Source organism: Atta cephalotes, assembly GCF_000143395.1.
Source record: "Atta cephalotes unplaced genomic scaffold scaffold00001, whole genome shotgun sequence".
NCBI lineage: Eukaryota > Metazoa > Arthropoda > Insecta > Hymenoptera > Formicidae > Atta > Atta cephalotes.
Genome location: NW_012130065.1, coordinates 10,316,991 through 10,336,249, shown reverse-complemented (window position 1 = coordinate 10,336,249; position 19,259 = coordinate 10,316,991). Strand labels below are relative to the sequence as shown.

At 35.0% G+C, this 19,259-nt stretch overlaps 1 protein-coding gene across 1 annotated transcript in view; it reads left to right on the top strand.

Annotated features, from left to right (window-relative positions):
- The first annotated feature begins 7,035 nt into the window (after positions 1-7,035).
- LOC105626587 (semaphorin-5B) overlaps positions 7,036-19,259 on the top strand; it is a 68,800-nt gene continuing 56,576 nt past the window's right edge. Inside the window, 1 exon segment of the mRNA XM_012207884.1 lies at positions 7,036-7,129. Coding sequence (XP_012063274.1) covers positions 7,039-7,129 — 91 coding nt within the window. The 5' untranslated portion in view covers positions 7,036-7,038.

The following is a 19,259-nucleotide window of genomic DNA, read 5'->3' as shown; positions in this document are numbered from 1 at the left end:
ATATATATATATATATATATATATATATATATATATATATATATATATGTTTTAACAAAGTAGACTAAAAATATTAAAATTTTTATCCGCAAAAAATCCCTTCACAACTTTTTTTGCAATATTTTTCATTATAATTTCATTGAAACGTATTTCACAAAACGCGATAAGAAACAAACCATGCGTAATGTGTTCACTGAGAAATAAACTTTTAATCAAGAGCCCTTCACACAGATGCCTTCAACAAGAATAGATGCAAAGAAGTACACAAGATATTAATATTTGAAAGGGCGGCCATGCGTCCCTTTAAATATTTTGGGACCACTGTAGCGCTCGTATATTATTGCACGAGCCTTTTAAAATGTTCACCCTACGAGGACCACCGCGATGTCGTCCGGAATATCTTACATAGGAAGGAAGGATATGTAAGAAAAACACGCGGAATTCCGTCGGTTCCCTTCGTCTTACTTACGAAAAAATGATTCTTTTTTCTCTTTTGTCAGACATTTTGTTTACTTTTATTCATATTATATTTGAAGATCAAGATATCTTAAATTACATTTATATTTTTTAACTTATTTTAATTTGCGTGATTTAAATTTATTTTACAATTAATTTTAGTGGACACTTATTACAAATTTCTAGAAAATTTACATTATTTAAATAATACTAAAAATTTATATAATTTAAATAATACTAAATATTTTGAAGAGGATGATATTTCTTTTTAAACGGTTTCTTATATATAACAATTTTATTTACATTAATTACAATTTTAATTAATTTAATTTAACAAGGAGTGACTTATTATATAAATTGAGTATAAAGTATAAAGTTATATCTTTAATTTCCGCACGTTTCCCAAAATGATGAATTGGCTATGCGTTTATTATCATTATAAATATTTTACTCATCTCACACAAGAAATGCTTAACGAATTATCGATTTGAGTTCATTGATACATACATGTAAATATAAATGTAAAAGGTATTGAAAAGTTTCCTCCCTCACGCGTTGCACTCGGAATAGGTAGATACACACATGTATATCGTCGTTTTAACCACGTGGGTTCGCTTGTTCTCTCTTGTCTCATGTCCTCTTTTATGTCGCTATCTATTCATAGACGAGAAAGCAAGCTGTCATGATGACGGACGGCGAAAGACAAAAGAAATGCAGAGAAGGAAAGAGAGGAACGCTAACAAATCGTGTAGTTGCATTTTTGATGATTATGCCGTTCCATTTGTTACATAGTGTATCCTGGAGTTATCGATCGAGAAAACTTATGTGATCAGATTCTCTTGCAGAAATTAATTTTTATTATACGAAAATTCATAATTATTTTAATTCAAACAAATTAATGAAAATTAACGTGTGAATAATGTTTTCTAATTCTTTAATGATTTTAATTTGCAACTTTTTTTTACATTGAATTCGAGTGAATCCCAGATTCACAAGTCGATTTGAAATCGATTGATTTTTTTGGATTTGATATCGACTACATTTTCAATTGATCTTCGAAGAAGATCAACATTTTATCAATGCAGCGTTGATAAAACGTCGATCTTCTCGATGCAGCATTGGTAGATCAAAGATTCTTCTTCGAAGATCAATTGAAAATGTAGTCGATATCAAATCCAAAAAATCAATCGATATTAACTTGATTTCGACTTATGAATTAGGATAATATTGTTCAATAATCACAAGGCAGCGTTATCAATGTTAAAACAACATTATCGATGCAGTGGTCAATTCTATATTAGACATATCTATTGTTAGTAAACTTACTCTTTCCGCATTCGAGTACATGCATTCTTATCATGGCGCCAGGCACAGTGCATGTTGTAAAGGGAAAGCGGATAGAATAAATCGATCATTCGCGACATTATCGCGATCGTATTTGCAACGTCACAGTTGGTCACAGTCTCGATCTTAGCGTAAAGGAGCAGCTGCTGGTACCAAGTCGTAGGCGAGGTCGACGACCTTGCCAGTCTCTACCGTTCATCTGGTGCCGTCTGTCTCGTGTGGTCCAAGTCTTGTACAGGACGTAAGTAGCCTGTGTCCACGTCTACCGCATTCACACACCTGGATCATCGTGCACAGTCCATGACCAACCGCACTCTCTTCTGATCATGGATTTCGCATGAGCAAAAGAAAACGTTTGTTTGAACAAATGCGATGGTTGCTTGAATGGGAAATAATTACGGTTGAACGATCACGATGAATTATTTTGACGCGCACGATCAGGAATGTATTATTAGGCAATATTATCTTTCAATATGCAACATAATGCGGCACTCTTTTCACTCTTTATAATATGCGAGTGTAATATCGATTTAGCCAACAGTCATATCACGCTGCGATATACCGGTTCTTGTCCGAATATCGATTTAGTGTATCCATGCTACTTGACGTGCCAAAATATGTTACGGTCTTTTACAGAGGCCGGTCTTTTATGGAGACAATCGTTAATCCTTAAAATATTGTAAGCGAAAATCGCTTCAACATTTACATAATAATTTACATAAATGATTACATCATTATCTACTTGGGAGGGCATGCGAGCAAATCATGGTTGTGATATATTGTATCTACACTTTATAAAGAAGAATATCTATAGCGAAGAACGATGGATATCCTACGATGATAAAATAAAATCATGACTATAAAGTCTGACGAATTCGTTTAGATTAAAAATCGAAAGCGTGACAAAATATATCTAGACGAAGTATTTCTGTAAAATTAAAAAATAGATATTCATATAACTAACAGTCTAAAAAATAATAAAATAGTCTGATGAAAAACATTCGCAAACTCGGACGCATTGCGTGCAAAATAGCAAACAGCGTCTCTGTGACACGAGAAGCGATACCACCTAACTCCTTTACATGCCCCATTTCATCGAGTAGTATATATCGTCTATTGTGTTACCTCGTGTACACTCTGACTTTTGGATCGCGTCGAATCGCTCTGTGTGGTCTACATGCGCGCGATTCACGAATTTTATGAGTTTACTTCGCGATAAACGCGGGGTGAGACGTGTCTTACTTTACGCCGGAATAAAATAAGCTATGGCATAGTCTTTCTCTCTCTCTGGGATATACATTCATATAAATAGGTCGCAGCGAATAGATAGGCGCAGTCGAGCGGGACGCGAGTTCGAGCACAAAATAGCGATAGATCTCGGCACGTCGCAGAAGTATAAAGACTAATGGTACAGTCGTAAATGTCCGCGTTGCTATGGTCCACGACGAGTAAAGTAACATCGCGCATTTCTTAGATAAACGAATAGAAATGGATGGATAGATACGTGTATTCTGCTACTCGAACCTGAGATCCGAGCGCGATAGAGGCCACGGATGCTAGCGAAATAACGGATGAGCTTAAGCTCGAGCCCAACGTGTCGTAAGATACGGAGAATACGGAGGTACAGTCGAGAATTCATAAACATCGACACATGAGCCAACAAACAGACGATATAAAGTAATGATTATAGCGAGGCGATAATGAAAATGAAGTCGCGATTAGATTGCTAGGACAAAGAATATAGTGATTGCTTTAATCAACGTTCTTTGATGGGTTAAGACGTGGTCAAGTTCTTGGAATTATATAACGATGTCTTTTGAATAGATAAGAAATATAAAATGACATAATTTTGAAGTTACTGATCAATAGCAATGTATTCAGCCAAGAATCGTGAATCTTGAATGTAATTTAATAAAGATGAGAAACTAACTTCCTGTGAGTTCAGTGTAAGATGTATAATATCTAACCCTTAATTATATGAAATAAAACAAAATTTAACTTCATTTGTGTTGAAGAACAAAAAGAAGTAAAAGAATAAAGAGAAAATCCATTCGTAACGAGTAACCATTAATCTCTTTTCACAGGTAAGGTATTATTTTTTTTAGCCTTCTCATTGTCTGTTTCTATTATTCTTTTCTTAAGAAAGATGAAGAGAAAAAGAGTACTGAAACAGTTGTGTTCTATGACATAGATATATCAATCATAAATATAAATATACATAAATAATCATGAGTATATTTTTACTTTGTAATTTGCGAGCTGTGACATACCCAGGAAAGCATGCTTTCCACTTGACATTAACATCTGAGCGCAGTCTAACAAATTACCGCGTGTACACATAGTACATGCATTTATCAGCTTAATTAGCTAGATATTTCTTATTCGCCATGTAGGCGCTCTTCGATAATAACGACATCCCCTTTAGATTTTGTTGATCCATTCATCATTGATGCGCATGTACATAAATCCACAGATGCAGTTTCGATAGCGTATAAACCTACGGCTATCGTCGTCCATAACGATTAAACGTTCATTTGATTTGCGAGAATCGCTAAATCTGTGTCTTCGACATGAGATATCGTTCAATCACTTTGGACTGATTCGTTATCACGAAAATAAATATATGAATCCCGTGATTGTCTATCGATATTACTCAATACTCTATTTGACATGGCGTTAGATTGATGATACTTAAATAAATAAAGATATTTTCTTCTTCTCTTTTTTTTTTTAATAGAGCGGATCTAAAATCCATCGCTGCTAAACGACTTTGCCTTTATATCTAATTCTATAAATCAGACCTGTCCAATTTCAACTCCGGAGCCAAAACGCAAAGCCATCGACGCAAAAAATCAATATGAGGATCAAGATTTCGAGGACAGTAAAGTGCCGATACGTGTGATCTGACCGATCACACTTATCAATACTTTACAGTCCCTAAAATCTTACATTGAATTTTTTTGTGTCGATGGCTTTGCGTTTTGGTTCCGGAGCTTAAATTGGACAGGCCTGCTTTAAATAGTCTAAGCCGTCGCGATCGAGCGAGTATAACATTACATGAGATAAGACGTAAGGTCAATCTGTCAGAATCACACGGATCTAGCTGTGACATTTATGAATATCGATGAATGACGTACAACATCGAGAGTTTGCCATAGAGTATTCTCTCGCGTCATAGGCGGATCTCACGATGCCAAAATGAATAAATCATCTCGCAGGAGATACGCGCATCTGCATTCCTCGGAAGCCTCATGTGCATTAAGGTCGTTCCGATCGTTGCCAGGATGCACACAGATACCCCTCTTGTCATCTTTTTTTTTATTATTGCCGCAAGGTCTAAAACGAATTGGAACGCGATAATCGCAGTTGACCGTTGAAAAATAAGCATAAAAGGAGAGATCGACTGAATTATCCAAGTCCGTTTTTACGTAATCATCGCAGAACGAAATAGAACAGAATCCGCTTTTGAAATTTCAAGGCTAATTATTCTCTTTTTAATGAAGTTTTATAGCAATTTATTGCGGTTTATTTTCAACATTGAATTGTTAGACTTTTACTGTGATAAATGAGATGATCAGAAAATAATTTTATGAGGAAAGTATATCTGCCTTTCTATTTGTATCATACAAATTATATTCCATTAAAATAAAAATATTTTATCAAAATAATATAAATAGATATATCTCTCTAATGCAATAAATTATTGATATAAGATTTTATTTAACACTATTTTGTTGTTTTTCACAATGCTTTTGCACTAAGAAAGCGTGATTCTACATGACCATACTATATTTGATTGAATACATGTTCGCCAGATAATCGTGACAGTTTTTTGTGAACGGACTGGAGCGAGTAACAAAGGTGGACGTTAATTGACAGGACAGAAGCGTCGTTGATCCGAGTGCTTCGGGTCGCATAATTAATTACCATCCATTGAGAAGAGCGGTAGCACTGGCGAGATATAAAGCTTCTCTGAGGATCCCAATCGACTTGTCCAGTCCGGTCGTGATTTTTGTCCGATCTCAAGGTGATCTGGTAATTATTCGACATAATGGTACCGCGTAAGAAGCCGATTCTACGATTGGCGCACTAACTCGGCTAGCCTTTAAATAGTCGCCTTTAAATAGTCGCACATTAATTGGATACGTGTTGAGCTACACTCTTCGTCTCGTTACAAAACGCTCGTGTAATCATTTAATCTTAAGTTCTTTTGTTTAATATAAATACGCTGTTGAAAGAAGCAATTTTTAACTGTGGTGAACGAAAAGAATTACAACCAAAAGAAAAAGTTTTCATTAAGAAAGTTTATCTTTTATTTACAAATGTAATAATTTCGCAAAGAGAAGAAAAGAAAAATCGAAATTGTTAATTAACATTGAATGAAATTCACATGATGAAACAGATGTGATTATATTGTCTATTACAAATAGAAACTCTCGTATAACTTTCTCATATTGTTGCGTTTAGTTTCCAGTTTCACTTCTCTCCTATATTGTTAACTTAGTTTCTAGAATTAATAGGTCTTTATTAACTTATCGAATCAGTTTCAAATTCATTAAACGAAACGCTGCAATATGATCGCCACACGCGACTCGTGGATTTAATTGTTGCGATTTGCATTAACGAGAACTGAGACAATTGAAAATGATCTCGAAGATCCTTCCAGACCGACTAGATGAACCGTTGGTGACTTAATTGATGAACATTACGGAACACACGTGACTGCGATTAGTTACACCGTCGAGAATCGGCGAAGAAATCATTGGTAGAATCTGTCCCAAATTACTCAGAAATAATCCGATCGATCTTAATTGCACCGTCAAATCACGCGGTTTATCTCTATGCAATTAATTGCAGCGAGCTCGCATTGCCCGCTTATTTGTAGACATAGAAAATGTCCAAGGCCATTTCGTTGGACATAACCTAACGACACGAACATGCAAATGTCAAGGAAATGAACGAAGATAGAGAGCCTTGCTCTCTCTTGCATCAATTTGTCATTTCCTTTTTTCTCTCTTGTTGACTATTTTTGTGAGCATTTCGCCCTTTTCCCAATATCCCTCCATTAGTCAAGCTTTCTCGACCCCAGTAATGCGTGCTACCCGAGAGGCTTCGCGTCCCAATTAGAAGTCCTGATAATCGATTCTGGGCTCCACTCCCACATGACCTGTAAAAGAATGTGTCAGAATAAAAAATCGATGTTTCATGTTGCAGAAGCGGGAACTGCACGCGGCCAAGATGGAACGGTGGACCGTGTACGCGATGACGTTGCAGATCCTCACCGCCATCGCTCGTGCTACCGAGGATTTTCGCCATATTTCATACGAAGGTAAAAAGCTACGAAGATATTTACATCGACATTCTGAAAACGACGAGGATATTTACATCGATATTCATTTCAATATCAGTGTACCATGTTATTGCAGAAGATCTTGTTTACTATTTTTGTTATCTTTGAATTATATCTCCGTGGGTTTGTAATCATACTCGCAGAGAAGAGTTCTTATCTCTGATTTAACGAATCCAATTGATAATCGTATCTAGTAGCCGATCGCGATAACAGCTCATCGAGTTTTCACGACTTATGCGTGTTTCGGAAATTGCAATTGAATCTCAAATCACGCATCGGATGCATAACCACGAGCATCGATAATCTTTACCTCGAGCCTGTTAATTGTCTTATCGCTTAAGTTAATTCGAAATAACCGCGAGTTGATTACGCGCGCATTCGATTACGCTCGCGTTGTCGATAAAAGGCATACATGTTCGCGACGATCGCCCGGACGAAGCGATTTCCTTCGAGTTTAATTCGCAATTGGTTCGTGAACAGGATCAGCAAGTTTCTAACCGCGATTATCTCGGAAAACGGGAGCACTCCTACGGACCGCGACATGAAATACACATACACTTTATTCATCAAGGCCCGCATTATTGCGCCAGGTGCGTTATCGGTGCCATTAAAAATGTAGATCCGCGATCGATTGATCGTGCGTTCTTGCACGTAACCATGACGGTTCGAGACTTTCGATCGTAAATTGAGGAGATTTTGCACTTTAGTCGGAACTGCACTCGGCGGAAGACAGCAATCCATTAAAGAATTCCCAACCATTCATCACGGATCTTCAGATTGATGGCGTCAGAAGAGAAAAAAAACACACAACGAATATTTTACAAAAAATATATTAAAATAGAAATATTTTTCAATGAAATAATATTTGCGTTTGATAGAGTACACTTGTAAAATGTACAAAAAACTCTCTCATTTTATATCAGAATAGAATAAAATTATATTTATTTTAATTCAATTGTCATATAGCTTGTTTTGTTTTCTGATTGTACATAATTTAATTTTAAATACATGATCGTTTATTGATTATATCGGAACACAAGAGAAGTTTATATTTTATATATCTAATCTGTCAACTGCAAATGTTATTTTATTAAAAGTAATCACAATTTAATAATTTATAGAAAGTTTCTTTATGTATTTTTCTCACACATTGAGTCCAAGATGCAATAAGTTAGACAGCGTTAATAATATTCGAAATCTTATCATTAATTACTCTATTTTCTGACAATGCTTTAACAAATTTGATAACTTTAATTGTTTCTTTTCGTTCAATTATTGAAAAGGGAGTTCAATATATAATTCTCAATTATTATTTATTGTAACATTGCAATTTGCAGCATTGAGTTATTATTATACCAGTCGAGTTAAAGAAAATCGTCTAAAATGAATGTTGCTTTTTGTTTCGCATTCTTTCAGTTTAATTGAGTGAGAAAATAATTTCCAAATAATTTTGTAATTATGCGTTCGATAAAGTTCGAAGCTCGATTTATCAAAGTGTCATTAACGGGAAAGCGTTAAAGAGGAAGGATATTTTACGTATCGATAATGATGGATCACGACGAAGCGATCGAGATTGCCGCGTGAAATCGTGCATAATCGTCAAAAGTAGGTGAATTTCCTCTAGGAGAGTAACTGCCCTCCAGCCGCACGATTTCCGTCCCGGAAGACTGACATAAATCCATAGCGAGCGAGCAAGTCGAGCCGGCCTGTGACGTTTATGCAAATTTAATTTCGCCCATAACCGCTTCTCTATGACATTTCGACGTGTCGGGTAGGCATAGCTAATCGATAAAGGAGAATATATCCCCGCGCGTGCACGGTGTCCAAGATCGAGCCCATTAACATCTCGCAAAAATGTCGGACATTCAGGGCACTTATCGCAAGCAATGACCCACAATGTACAGTTACCACGTAGGCGAGCTCGCGGCTCGATTATCGCATACTCGCGGCTCCGCAGAGAGAAAACGCAGATCGTGTTGAAGATGTGGGACGTATAGGTCACCTATATGGATGGAGAACAGACGCCACGCCCGTCAAGCGGAAACCGCATGGAAAATCTCGTACCCAGCTATGGATTTAAATCTTAACAAGCTTAATGGCTCGTTCCTAGCTCCCGTCGACGTGCGGTAACCCATCTTTTTCTTGACTCATCTCTTCGCCTTTCTTTTTTCTTTCACCTAATAACACTTGGGTCTCGGAAGGCAAAGAGGAAGACGAGGAAAGAGGTACCTATAAACTCGGCGCGCAACCCATGATTTCCATTTGTACGTAAAATACTTTGCTCGACGATGGCTTTGATGCCCAGCGGCCACGGACGATGCGACAGTTTCTCGCAATAATCGTGAGGCCTGTATTAAGGTGGATCACGATTTCGTTACGGTTTCCCGCGCTTCTCGTAGTTGCCGTCACGTTTCGAGCCGCGCGCGGAATGCGGAATATGGTTGTAATTAAAAAGTACTTCGTTTATCTCCTCCTGAGTCGATTCAATCTAAATGCAATCATTGGTGATTAAAATTTGCATATATATCATACAAAGTAATATAGAAACAAGATTAACATTATTGATTTTTCTTCAAATTCTTCTTGCTTGATAAACTATATAGAGAGTGCTCTCTCTGTATATTTTATATATTTATGTAAGTTAATTTGTTTTATCATATTAAAATAAATTGTTTATGAAAATTGTATCGGCGTGAAATTGAAGGTCGCATGTTTTTTCTTTATTGGAAAATAAAATCATTGTATTTAGTTCGTTCAGGCAAACGGACGGCATTGACGATAGCCTCGGAATGTCGTTATGATAATTTGTGATCCTGCGGCAAAGCATTCCACTTCTCGCAGAGAGACAGAACAATCGCCGACAAAACAACGGCACATATGTGCTGATAATACGCGTAATGTATGAGATATTTCTCTTTCCGTGAATTTGCGATTACTTTCCATGCAATCTGCGTTTCTGGGGAATTAAAATCTCGCTAATAACGGCAGCATCAGTATCAATATTTATTGCTATTTGCAAACGCAGTATTTGTTGCGGCTATTGACTAACAAAATGAAATTGAAAAGCCGTCTTTCAATACAAATTATCACTCAATTTAATTCAATGTTTATTGATCATGCAAACTATGTCCTTCTTTGAATGTAGAAACTACATTGAATGTAGAAACTACAGGAACGTGTTGAAGCTTTAAAGTAGTATATTTTAGAAAAAAATTAAACGTACAGAGTGCAATGCTTTTAGAAAATGTAACTCAATCCGAATCTATACGCGGTATATCTACACAGAGTATCATTTATTCTCCGCTATATCTCTTTGTCTCTCCATTATGAAATTCAATTGTACTGACTCATACGCATTTCAAAACAAATGATCCGATTGTTGAGAGTTCCCCGGGTGATTTTTTAAGTATTGGACTATGATAAATTCTCCCACTCGTATTGATCAGGCGTACGAATAATAACCGCGAATAATAATCTACGGTTTCTCTTTCTCTTACCAATAGAACTTTTCTTTTGTCATTGTGTGGTTATTGTTATGACTAGGCATTGCAAATGACCATATTGTTAACGTTCACGAAAGTGACGAACGTTATTTATAACGGTATCGGGTTGCTAATGCGCGGCGAACATCTCTCCATGGATCGATATCAGATCTCTTACATAAGAACGATTGCGCGAAAATTTGCAGGCAGAAGTTCGCTCGTTAAAACATCTCACACGATTGGCGTCAGGAGGCAACGACACCAGGTGTACACGATATGCCTAGGATGTCGTGTTCTCTAACGGTATTATTTGCACACTATCTGGATAGCGTACGGCGATTACCTAAGTACGATAGAATAGATGCATTGAGTAACTGAATATTCTTTGCTTTATAACTAACGAATATTAGTACGAAAAAACCGATTCATATTTACTTATGCTATTTTAATATTATAAACGTGTCACTACTTTGAACAGAAGAATTTTATATGTCTTCTTTTTATGATAAAAAGTATAATAAAATCTCGTAAAAAATCAACTTTATCAGAATAAAATCTATCTCGTATTTTTTAGATATTCTGTAATGATGTGAAAAGTCCGAGTTTTCCTCGAAAAACATGAAAGAAAAAAGTTGTGCTTTTTCTCATTATCATTGCGTAATTACATTGCAAAATGACGAGAGTCTCTCATGGGGAGAGATTCTATTCGAATCTAATTAAATTCCGAACACAAGGGGCACAGACTGCGCGTAGATTGTGAACGAGCTTGTTAAGTGCCCTATTGCACGTCGAAAATGACAAAGCAATTCTCTTCTAATTATCCCGATATAAGGCTTGTCGAGGGTACATTGTGGCCGTGCTGAAACGTTTGCTTTCGATTCGCTCCTGAGAACCGGCGGCGATTGTTTGCGGTGTGTCGGTTTGATCGAGTCGATTCATGAGGAAACAGTCTTCAGCCGACCGTGGAAGTCCCTCGGGTATCGACCGCAATGTCTCGATTACGGAAAGCGATCCGCTTATAAGTTGTGATTACGCAATCACATACCTTTCGCAACGCGCGTCGGCTCGCACGAGAACGCATAAAAAATTTTACAAGAACGGACGCATTCAATATGTAGCAAATGATTTTTTTTGAACAAGATAATAATTTTTTGCAAAATTAACGACCGCTTGTTCGAGAGGGTAAGTTTCGGTCGATAGTCTTATGACGAGTGTGTCTCAACCAGGAATACCTTATATGCATAATGAAGTTTAGAGCAATATACAAATAAAGAAAAAATAAATGACAACTATAGAAAGCAGAATAGAAAAAGAATCTTTTTTAATATAGACAGATATAGCAGAAAGAGAAATGTTATATAAGGAGAATATAGATTAGCTATAAAAGGATATAGATTAGTTATAATCCAAAACATGCATTATAATTCGTGCCTAAGATCACTTTCTTTAACATAAAAATGAACTGTTATTTATCTACAAAATGTTAAGTTATTAGACTATTTAATAACAAAAATTGAAACTCAATTTCTAAAAATTTTACAAAATTTGAGGACTCTACATAGACAAGAATTTTATTGGATCGTACATGTGAAAGCACAATAGAAAATATAATATATATATACTCATAATTGTCGGTCGAAGCTGAATCTTCAATGCTTAAATAATTTCATGTGAATTTGTATATATTATATATGTACATTCATATATATATATACTAATTTGTAATTTACAATACATACTATATTTGAATTTACAATATTTTTTCATAGTGCAGTATATATAAAATGGTGATAATAATTTTAAAGGAGTTTTAAAAGCTAATTTCCTAATTAAAATTAATGTCGAGATAAATTTTTATTATTACAACATTAGTCGAGATCAATTTTTATTATTTTATTATAATATTCGTTCCTGTCGTACTTACACTTTTGCTGCATTCGCTGTCGCGCTACGTTACCCTGAGGTTTATGGCGCATAAATTTATACTAACTGTGCTCTGTGTCGCGTGGCGTAGCATAGCGAAATGGCGCCACGATAATTACCGTTTTGCCATTTATATAGCTGCATTTTGCGCAAAATTACCGGAAGGTCCGCATTAGTTTCCACTGCGTGATGTTCCTTGCGGCGACGCGATTCGCACGTTATTGTAAGCGAGTTCATAATTATTTTCACCAATGTAAAAGCCGAATATCATCGATATTGGAAACTAGCTCGCAGTTACAACTCAATCCCGATTTTCTCGCTCGCTTTTCTCTCCCTTAATTGCGTGATGTCCGTGGCAATCGGATCGACACCTATGATACAAGATGAAATCCCCGCTCTCTCCATTCTTTTATTTTCGTTTGTGGCGGACTCGAAAGTGCGGAGATGTCCCATTGATTATCGAAGCGTGAATAAAAAGTCGTTTTATATACCGCCCCCGTGGACAACTGAAGGCTGCTGGAAATGAAGAGGGAAATGTATTCTTATGTGTATGTGTTTCTCGTTACATCGACGTCGAAAGCAGAATTCCATTTAGCCGATGGTGCCTTAAGGGAACGCAATCGTGCGTACTGATTTAACTCTAACTCTACCGTTTTCTATATTATGCTTTTGACATAACATATATGGATTTGAAAGATGGATCCTTCTCTCATTTATATTTTCAACATTTATAAGTAAAAAATAAAATGCCCTTCAGAATCAACTCGAATGTTGAGGCGAAGTTAATATCAATTTATTAAAACAATAAATTAACAAGTAAATAAAATAGTAATGTAGTTATTATTTTATTTATTTGTTGATTAATTGTCTTAACAAATTGACATTAATTTTGTATTAACAGCCATGTTTCTAATCCTAAAAGGCATTTTATTTTTTACTCGATTTATTATTTATCAGAATTTTATTTAATATTTTTATTGTTATTTCAATATTTATGACATTGTTGTATTCATTGCGCTTACGTAACTACAAGCCGGATTAATCTTTAAATGTTTGTCATTTTTCTCTGAATTCTTTATTTTTTGAAATTCTTCGCGCATATTTTATTTTCGTTTTTATTCCTTTTTTTATTCGATTTATGTATTTTTTTGTATAAATTTAAGGATTAAAATACATGCATGTAAGCTGCCTGCTTTTTAGAAATGTGCAAGGCATTGTGAAATTTATGACGGAAAATAGTCGTTCTTGAAAATACAAATGTGCACGAAACTTTTTCGTCGGCAAAATATATTCTCGTCGTAACATATTCTCGAAGTAACATTTCGCGTTAAAAAGAAAAAGAAAGTAGATGTAGCGATTTGCAAAGCGTCAAAACATCACGTAGACGGCGCAAACTTGGAGATCGTTTCTGTCTGCAAGCATGTATTGTTTCTACTTTTAAGTTATTCGTGATATAATAATATAAACACGCGCAACGCGATCAGTAAAATATTTTTCATAATATATTTATGCAATCATTTATTATTAATTTTATATTTTTTAAATAATTAATTTGGAACATAAAATCGTCTTTGATGTATCAGTATTGAAAAATGAATATTTATGTATATAAATATGTGTGTGTGTGTGTGTGTGTGTGTGTGTGTGTGTGTGTGTGTGTGTGTGTGTGTGTGTGTGTGTGTGTGTGTATATACTCCTTTTTTAATACTCGAACTTTCACTTCGTTTTTTATAGATACTCTACGAGTCTGCGATACGTAACTCATTGTCAGTCATACATTTGTAAATCCACATGTTCCGTAATCTTGCGTCAGGTTAAGGGTTAACATAGATGCTTCTTTAATAGCATCATATTTTAAATACAACCCGTAGTTTAATTTAATCACGGCTGCGCATCGCGCGTATATTCTCTAGAAGCAAACTATGCTAAGCCGCAATTATCTCTCCATCTATAATCACGTACTGCTTTCTTCGTTTATGCTGGATATTTTCCGCGAAAGATTTCGTATACTTAGGAAATGAAAGTTAAGAAAGTTATACCCAAACCGATTGCCACTAAAAGTTACTCCTGTTCTCTTCACGTCTGAGGAAGGGAGTGGCTAACGTACGGACGGGCTGTACGAACAGGAGCAACTGCCGTAAATCTTAGTGCAGCGTGATAAATCAGGTATTTATTCCCGTTCTGCATCTTGTGGAAGCTCGCGAGGTTTTCTACTGGAGACCGTTGTGCGTTTCGTGTACACACGAGTCTCATTACGCAGCAATGGCCGCGGCGGTCACCAATGTTCTCCAATCTTCCAGCTGAAGTAAATGACTATCTTAAGCCGTAGAAATGCGTATTGTTCAAATGAACAATCTATCAAGATTTTCAATATAAATGAATGAAGAAGACCATATCCAATTAACGTAGGTCTTGATATTTAATAATGTTTTTAGTATGAATTTTATAATTTCCAATTCAAGCAAACTGATTATATTCGGCGCGCAGTTTGTTTGAAACTGGAAAACTGTTAAATAAATGTCACATAAAAGTTTTTTATTATTAGACATCAAGATTCATTTTGGTCGGCTTTCTTTACTCATTTGTATTCAACATTTTTTTCAGTCATTTTCACTTATTATTTACTTATATTATCTGAAAAAGACATTCTTCCTATATATTTTAATTATTGTGATTAATATCATTATGCCTTGGTAGTCGAATTGATAAAATGTCCGCGTGAAATGAAGGAGATCAGGTTCATATCTCGATGTGATATTTTTCGCCATAAATTTTTTATAGTGTTTTAAAGATGCTCATTAACATTAAATTGCTTGTCAATTTAATTATGCAATTCAGCTTCAGTTTAGAACTGTGTTTCAAGATCGATAAATAATTGGCGCGCAATTTATTAGAACTGGAAATTATTATATAAAAATATTATTAGTCATCAAGAATCACTTTGACCGAATGTGATTTTTTTACTCATTTGAATATTTCTTTATCGAGAATTTACATTTTTCTCATAAAACAATTGACACATATAATCTTATTATAAAAATATCTCAAATATCACAGCTCGCTTATTTTTACTTGGAGAAAATCATCCCTTATATAATATTTATATAACATATTAAAAATATAGTACGGTTCCTCGGTATAGAAAGTATCAAACAATTAATGTAACGGTTAACAGCTGCATCTTGTTTTCATATTTTTTCATCATTATCAAGGATAGGAGCCACCCTCGTGGTATTTACCTTATAAATGCGCGAGAGAAAATTGCGACAATTATTTGCTTTCGAGAACGGGTTTTTCAAGTGAGCCCGATATCGTTACGCTCATTTTGCATTAAATCTTAAGTACGTTCATCCGCGATCGCGATATGCCTTTTATAAACCGGCCGAGGCTTATTTAATATAATTCCTCGCTAACGACGCGCTTATTTACATATCAGTGATGCGGCATGCGTTGCAAAAGAGACGAATATCTCAAACAGCCATATATATACGTTGCACTTTAATCAATTAAAAAATTTCTCTTCATCCGCTAGTCGACAACGTTCACTACAACGTTCACGATCTATGTTTTTAACGTTCTTAAAAGAAACAGAAAAGAAATACTACATTGATTATTGGATTGCGTTTCTAACTAAGATTAGTATTATCAATAAATTATAATATGCATATTACTAGGCTCGAAACTACTGCGAGAAAATATACGATTAAATATTATATCAATTTCGATTCTAAATTCAGATGTAAGAATTTCGTTTAGTTCGCGTGAGTAAGAGAGACGAATATCTCAAAACAGCTATATTATACACTTTGATCAATTAGAGATTCCATCTTCTAGTCGAGCAAACCAAAGCGTTTACGAGTTATGTTTTAATGTGCGTAAAAGAAAGAGAAGAAATATTAAACTACATCGATTATAGATTGCGTGTGTTTCGTAATAAAAGCATTATCAATAAATTATAATATCGCTCGGCTCCACACTATTACGAGAAAATATACGATTAAATATTATATCGATTTCGATTCTGAACACAGACATAAAAATTCCTTTCAGTTTGCGCGTGGGCAGGAGGTTCGGCACGCGTTGTAAGCGTGCTGCCGATCTAGAACCGATTCTAACTGCGTCTGTCGATCCGAACTGTGTGGAATTCTCACTTCTATCTTTCGTGGCACGCACGAAACTGTGGCATGCGCTCACCATCACGCAGTTGCCGACGTGGAGATCGCAGCGCAAATCGCTGTTTTACTATTAAATTTTTAATGTTAAATTATACTTAATTTGAGTAATTTTTAATCATTTCTATAGATCTGCTTTTACTCAAAATGTCGTTAATTTAATTAAAACAATGAAGTTAAACAATTTAATTGAAGAAAATGTATCAAATTTGACTCAAAATCAAATTTGTTTATTAAGGGCGTATAATGAGGACGTTATTTACTTTGAAATTAATCACAAGTGAATTGATTTACATTTCGATACACACGAAAATTAAAAATAACAAAATGTTATTGAACTAAAAGTATTAAATTGCTCGTTTTGATATCTAACGGTTGCACTGGGAACTTCTTCATTTTACGAATAAAATTTGAATACATTTCTCTATTAATTAATTTTTTATGTCCAAGGCTCATTTGTACCAATGTAGATTAACTTGAATCTTAATTTAAATAACTTTTTATCTTTTTCTAATTCTTAGGAGAACACTAAAAGAAGATAAACAGTAAATTAAGCCGAGATTAAAGTTAATCTATATTGATAGAAACAGAGTCAATTAAAATATTAGAGAAAGGCATCTAATATATCAAGAAATCTATGTCAAGACAGTTAATTATATATACCATAAAAAGAATGTTTATAAATATTACCGTAACGCCAGCGATTTTTCAAATCCGTGCAGTCCGCTACACGGACTCATAATTTTTGTTTTCCTAACGAGAGAAATGAGGAGAGAACGCAAGAGAGACGTAACCAGAGCCGAAGATAGAAAATCTTCAGCGCGTGTCGCGCGTGGGCGACGCTTATGGCACGCGCCGACGCGCGCGCATACGCGAGTTTCTTTCTCTCCCCACGTCTCTCTACCGAATGTATGTTCCACCAGAGAAAGGTATTCCTCTCTTCAGGTTCCTCGGCTCCGTATCATATACCGAGATCGTTCTCACTGCGACCATTCTCGCTTTGCTTTACTGCTGCGATCGTGACGCCGCGCGCCGTTTCCATCACTTTCTAGAATGCCACACGCTTGTAACGGAGCTAAATTTTCTCGTTGTTATATCTTTTTTTCTTTGTATCATTTTACGGATCAAATAAAACAGGAATATCTCACAGATTTAGGGTAATTTTATAATAATGATTTATATTTTATAATGTGTAGAAAAAAGCGAAACGAAAATAAAAATATTCTGCTGTAATTTGATTAATTTTTACGAGACGGAAAAGCCACTTATCACTGACGCTGAAAATATGATACTGTTTCAGTATCATATTTTGAAGCAAGAATAAATTAAAAATAATAAATTATAATAAATTTTACTCGAAAAAAAACTGCAACCTGTATTTTAACAATAAATGAGATAAGTAAGGATCCCGAATGTCCAAAATTAAACAAGTAAAAATAGGTTAATGAGAGTCGACGTGGCAATTAGTGAGTTTAAAAATAAATCTTTGTCATCTAAAGGTTAACTCTTAACTGGCATCACGTGGCCTTTTATGAATTTCACGATTTTAATTACGTACCTTGAAAAGAGAATTATGTATTTGTCTTTAACGTGCACAAAGTATATTGTTTAACTCTTTCTTTTCAAATAAGAAAATTTATGAATTCTATAAATAACTTCTCATGGATAAATTATCCATATCCACAAGATCTTTCGCTCACATCTTTCGCTTCTTTTTTTATCGTGTTCTTTTTCGCTGAGCGGTTTGCTTGTTATAATAGCTACCAATGTCCCGTGTCTGAGCACAAGCTCGAAGGCGTACGTTTCCTTTCAGTGGGTGGATTTATAATCGCCACGGGTGGCGCAGTAGGAAACCGAGTTGATAAATTCGTTGCAATGAAGCGTACGTGGCTCATCAGCAATAGATACCATACCAGGAAGAAGAATCTCTTCTTCTGTCATCTGTGTCATCATGAGCGATATTGCTTCAATAATTGCAGCTCGATTTCATTTTCATCGTAATAGTAACGGTCATCAACTTGATTATTTATTTTCTAGTCATTTGCTTAACGAAGTCATTTGCTTACAAATTTAATTTGAAGTTTTTTATTATTCAATGTATATAATACTTGAAAATAAATGATTAATATGAGAAATAAATATAATTAAAGATTAATTTAGGCGATTGAGAGCTTAAATATGACGCAGTTATTCGAACATTTCGGCTCCGTTCGAGCCATCATTATTGATCATATTGATGATAACTCGAATGGAAACGTTCGATTTTGTAACAAACACATGTAAGGTCTAAGAAATATAACAATTCATATAACGTTCGAATAATTGCACATTTAAGCTCTCAATCGCCTGAGTTAATTTTTAATTATATTTATTTGTTATCTCGAGAGATTTTTATCTTATTGTAATTATTTTTTATTAATATGCCTACATATGTGCGTAAAATTAAGTATATTTCGCCATGTTGATAGAAAAGTGATACAACAAAAATTAGCAACTTTTTCATAAATCATTTTTTAAATATTCTTTCTGAAT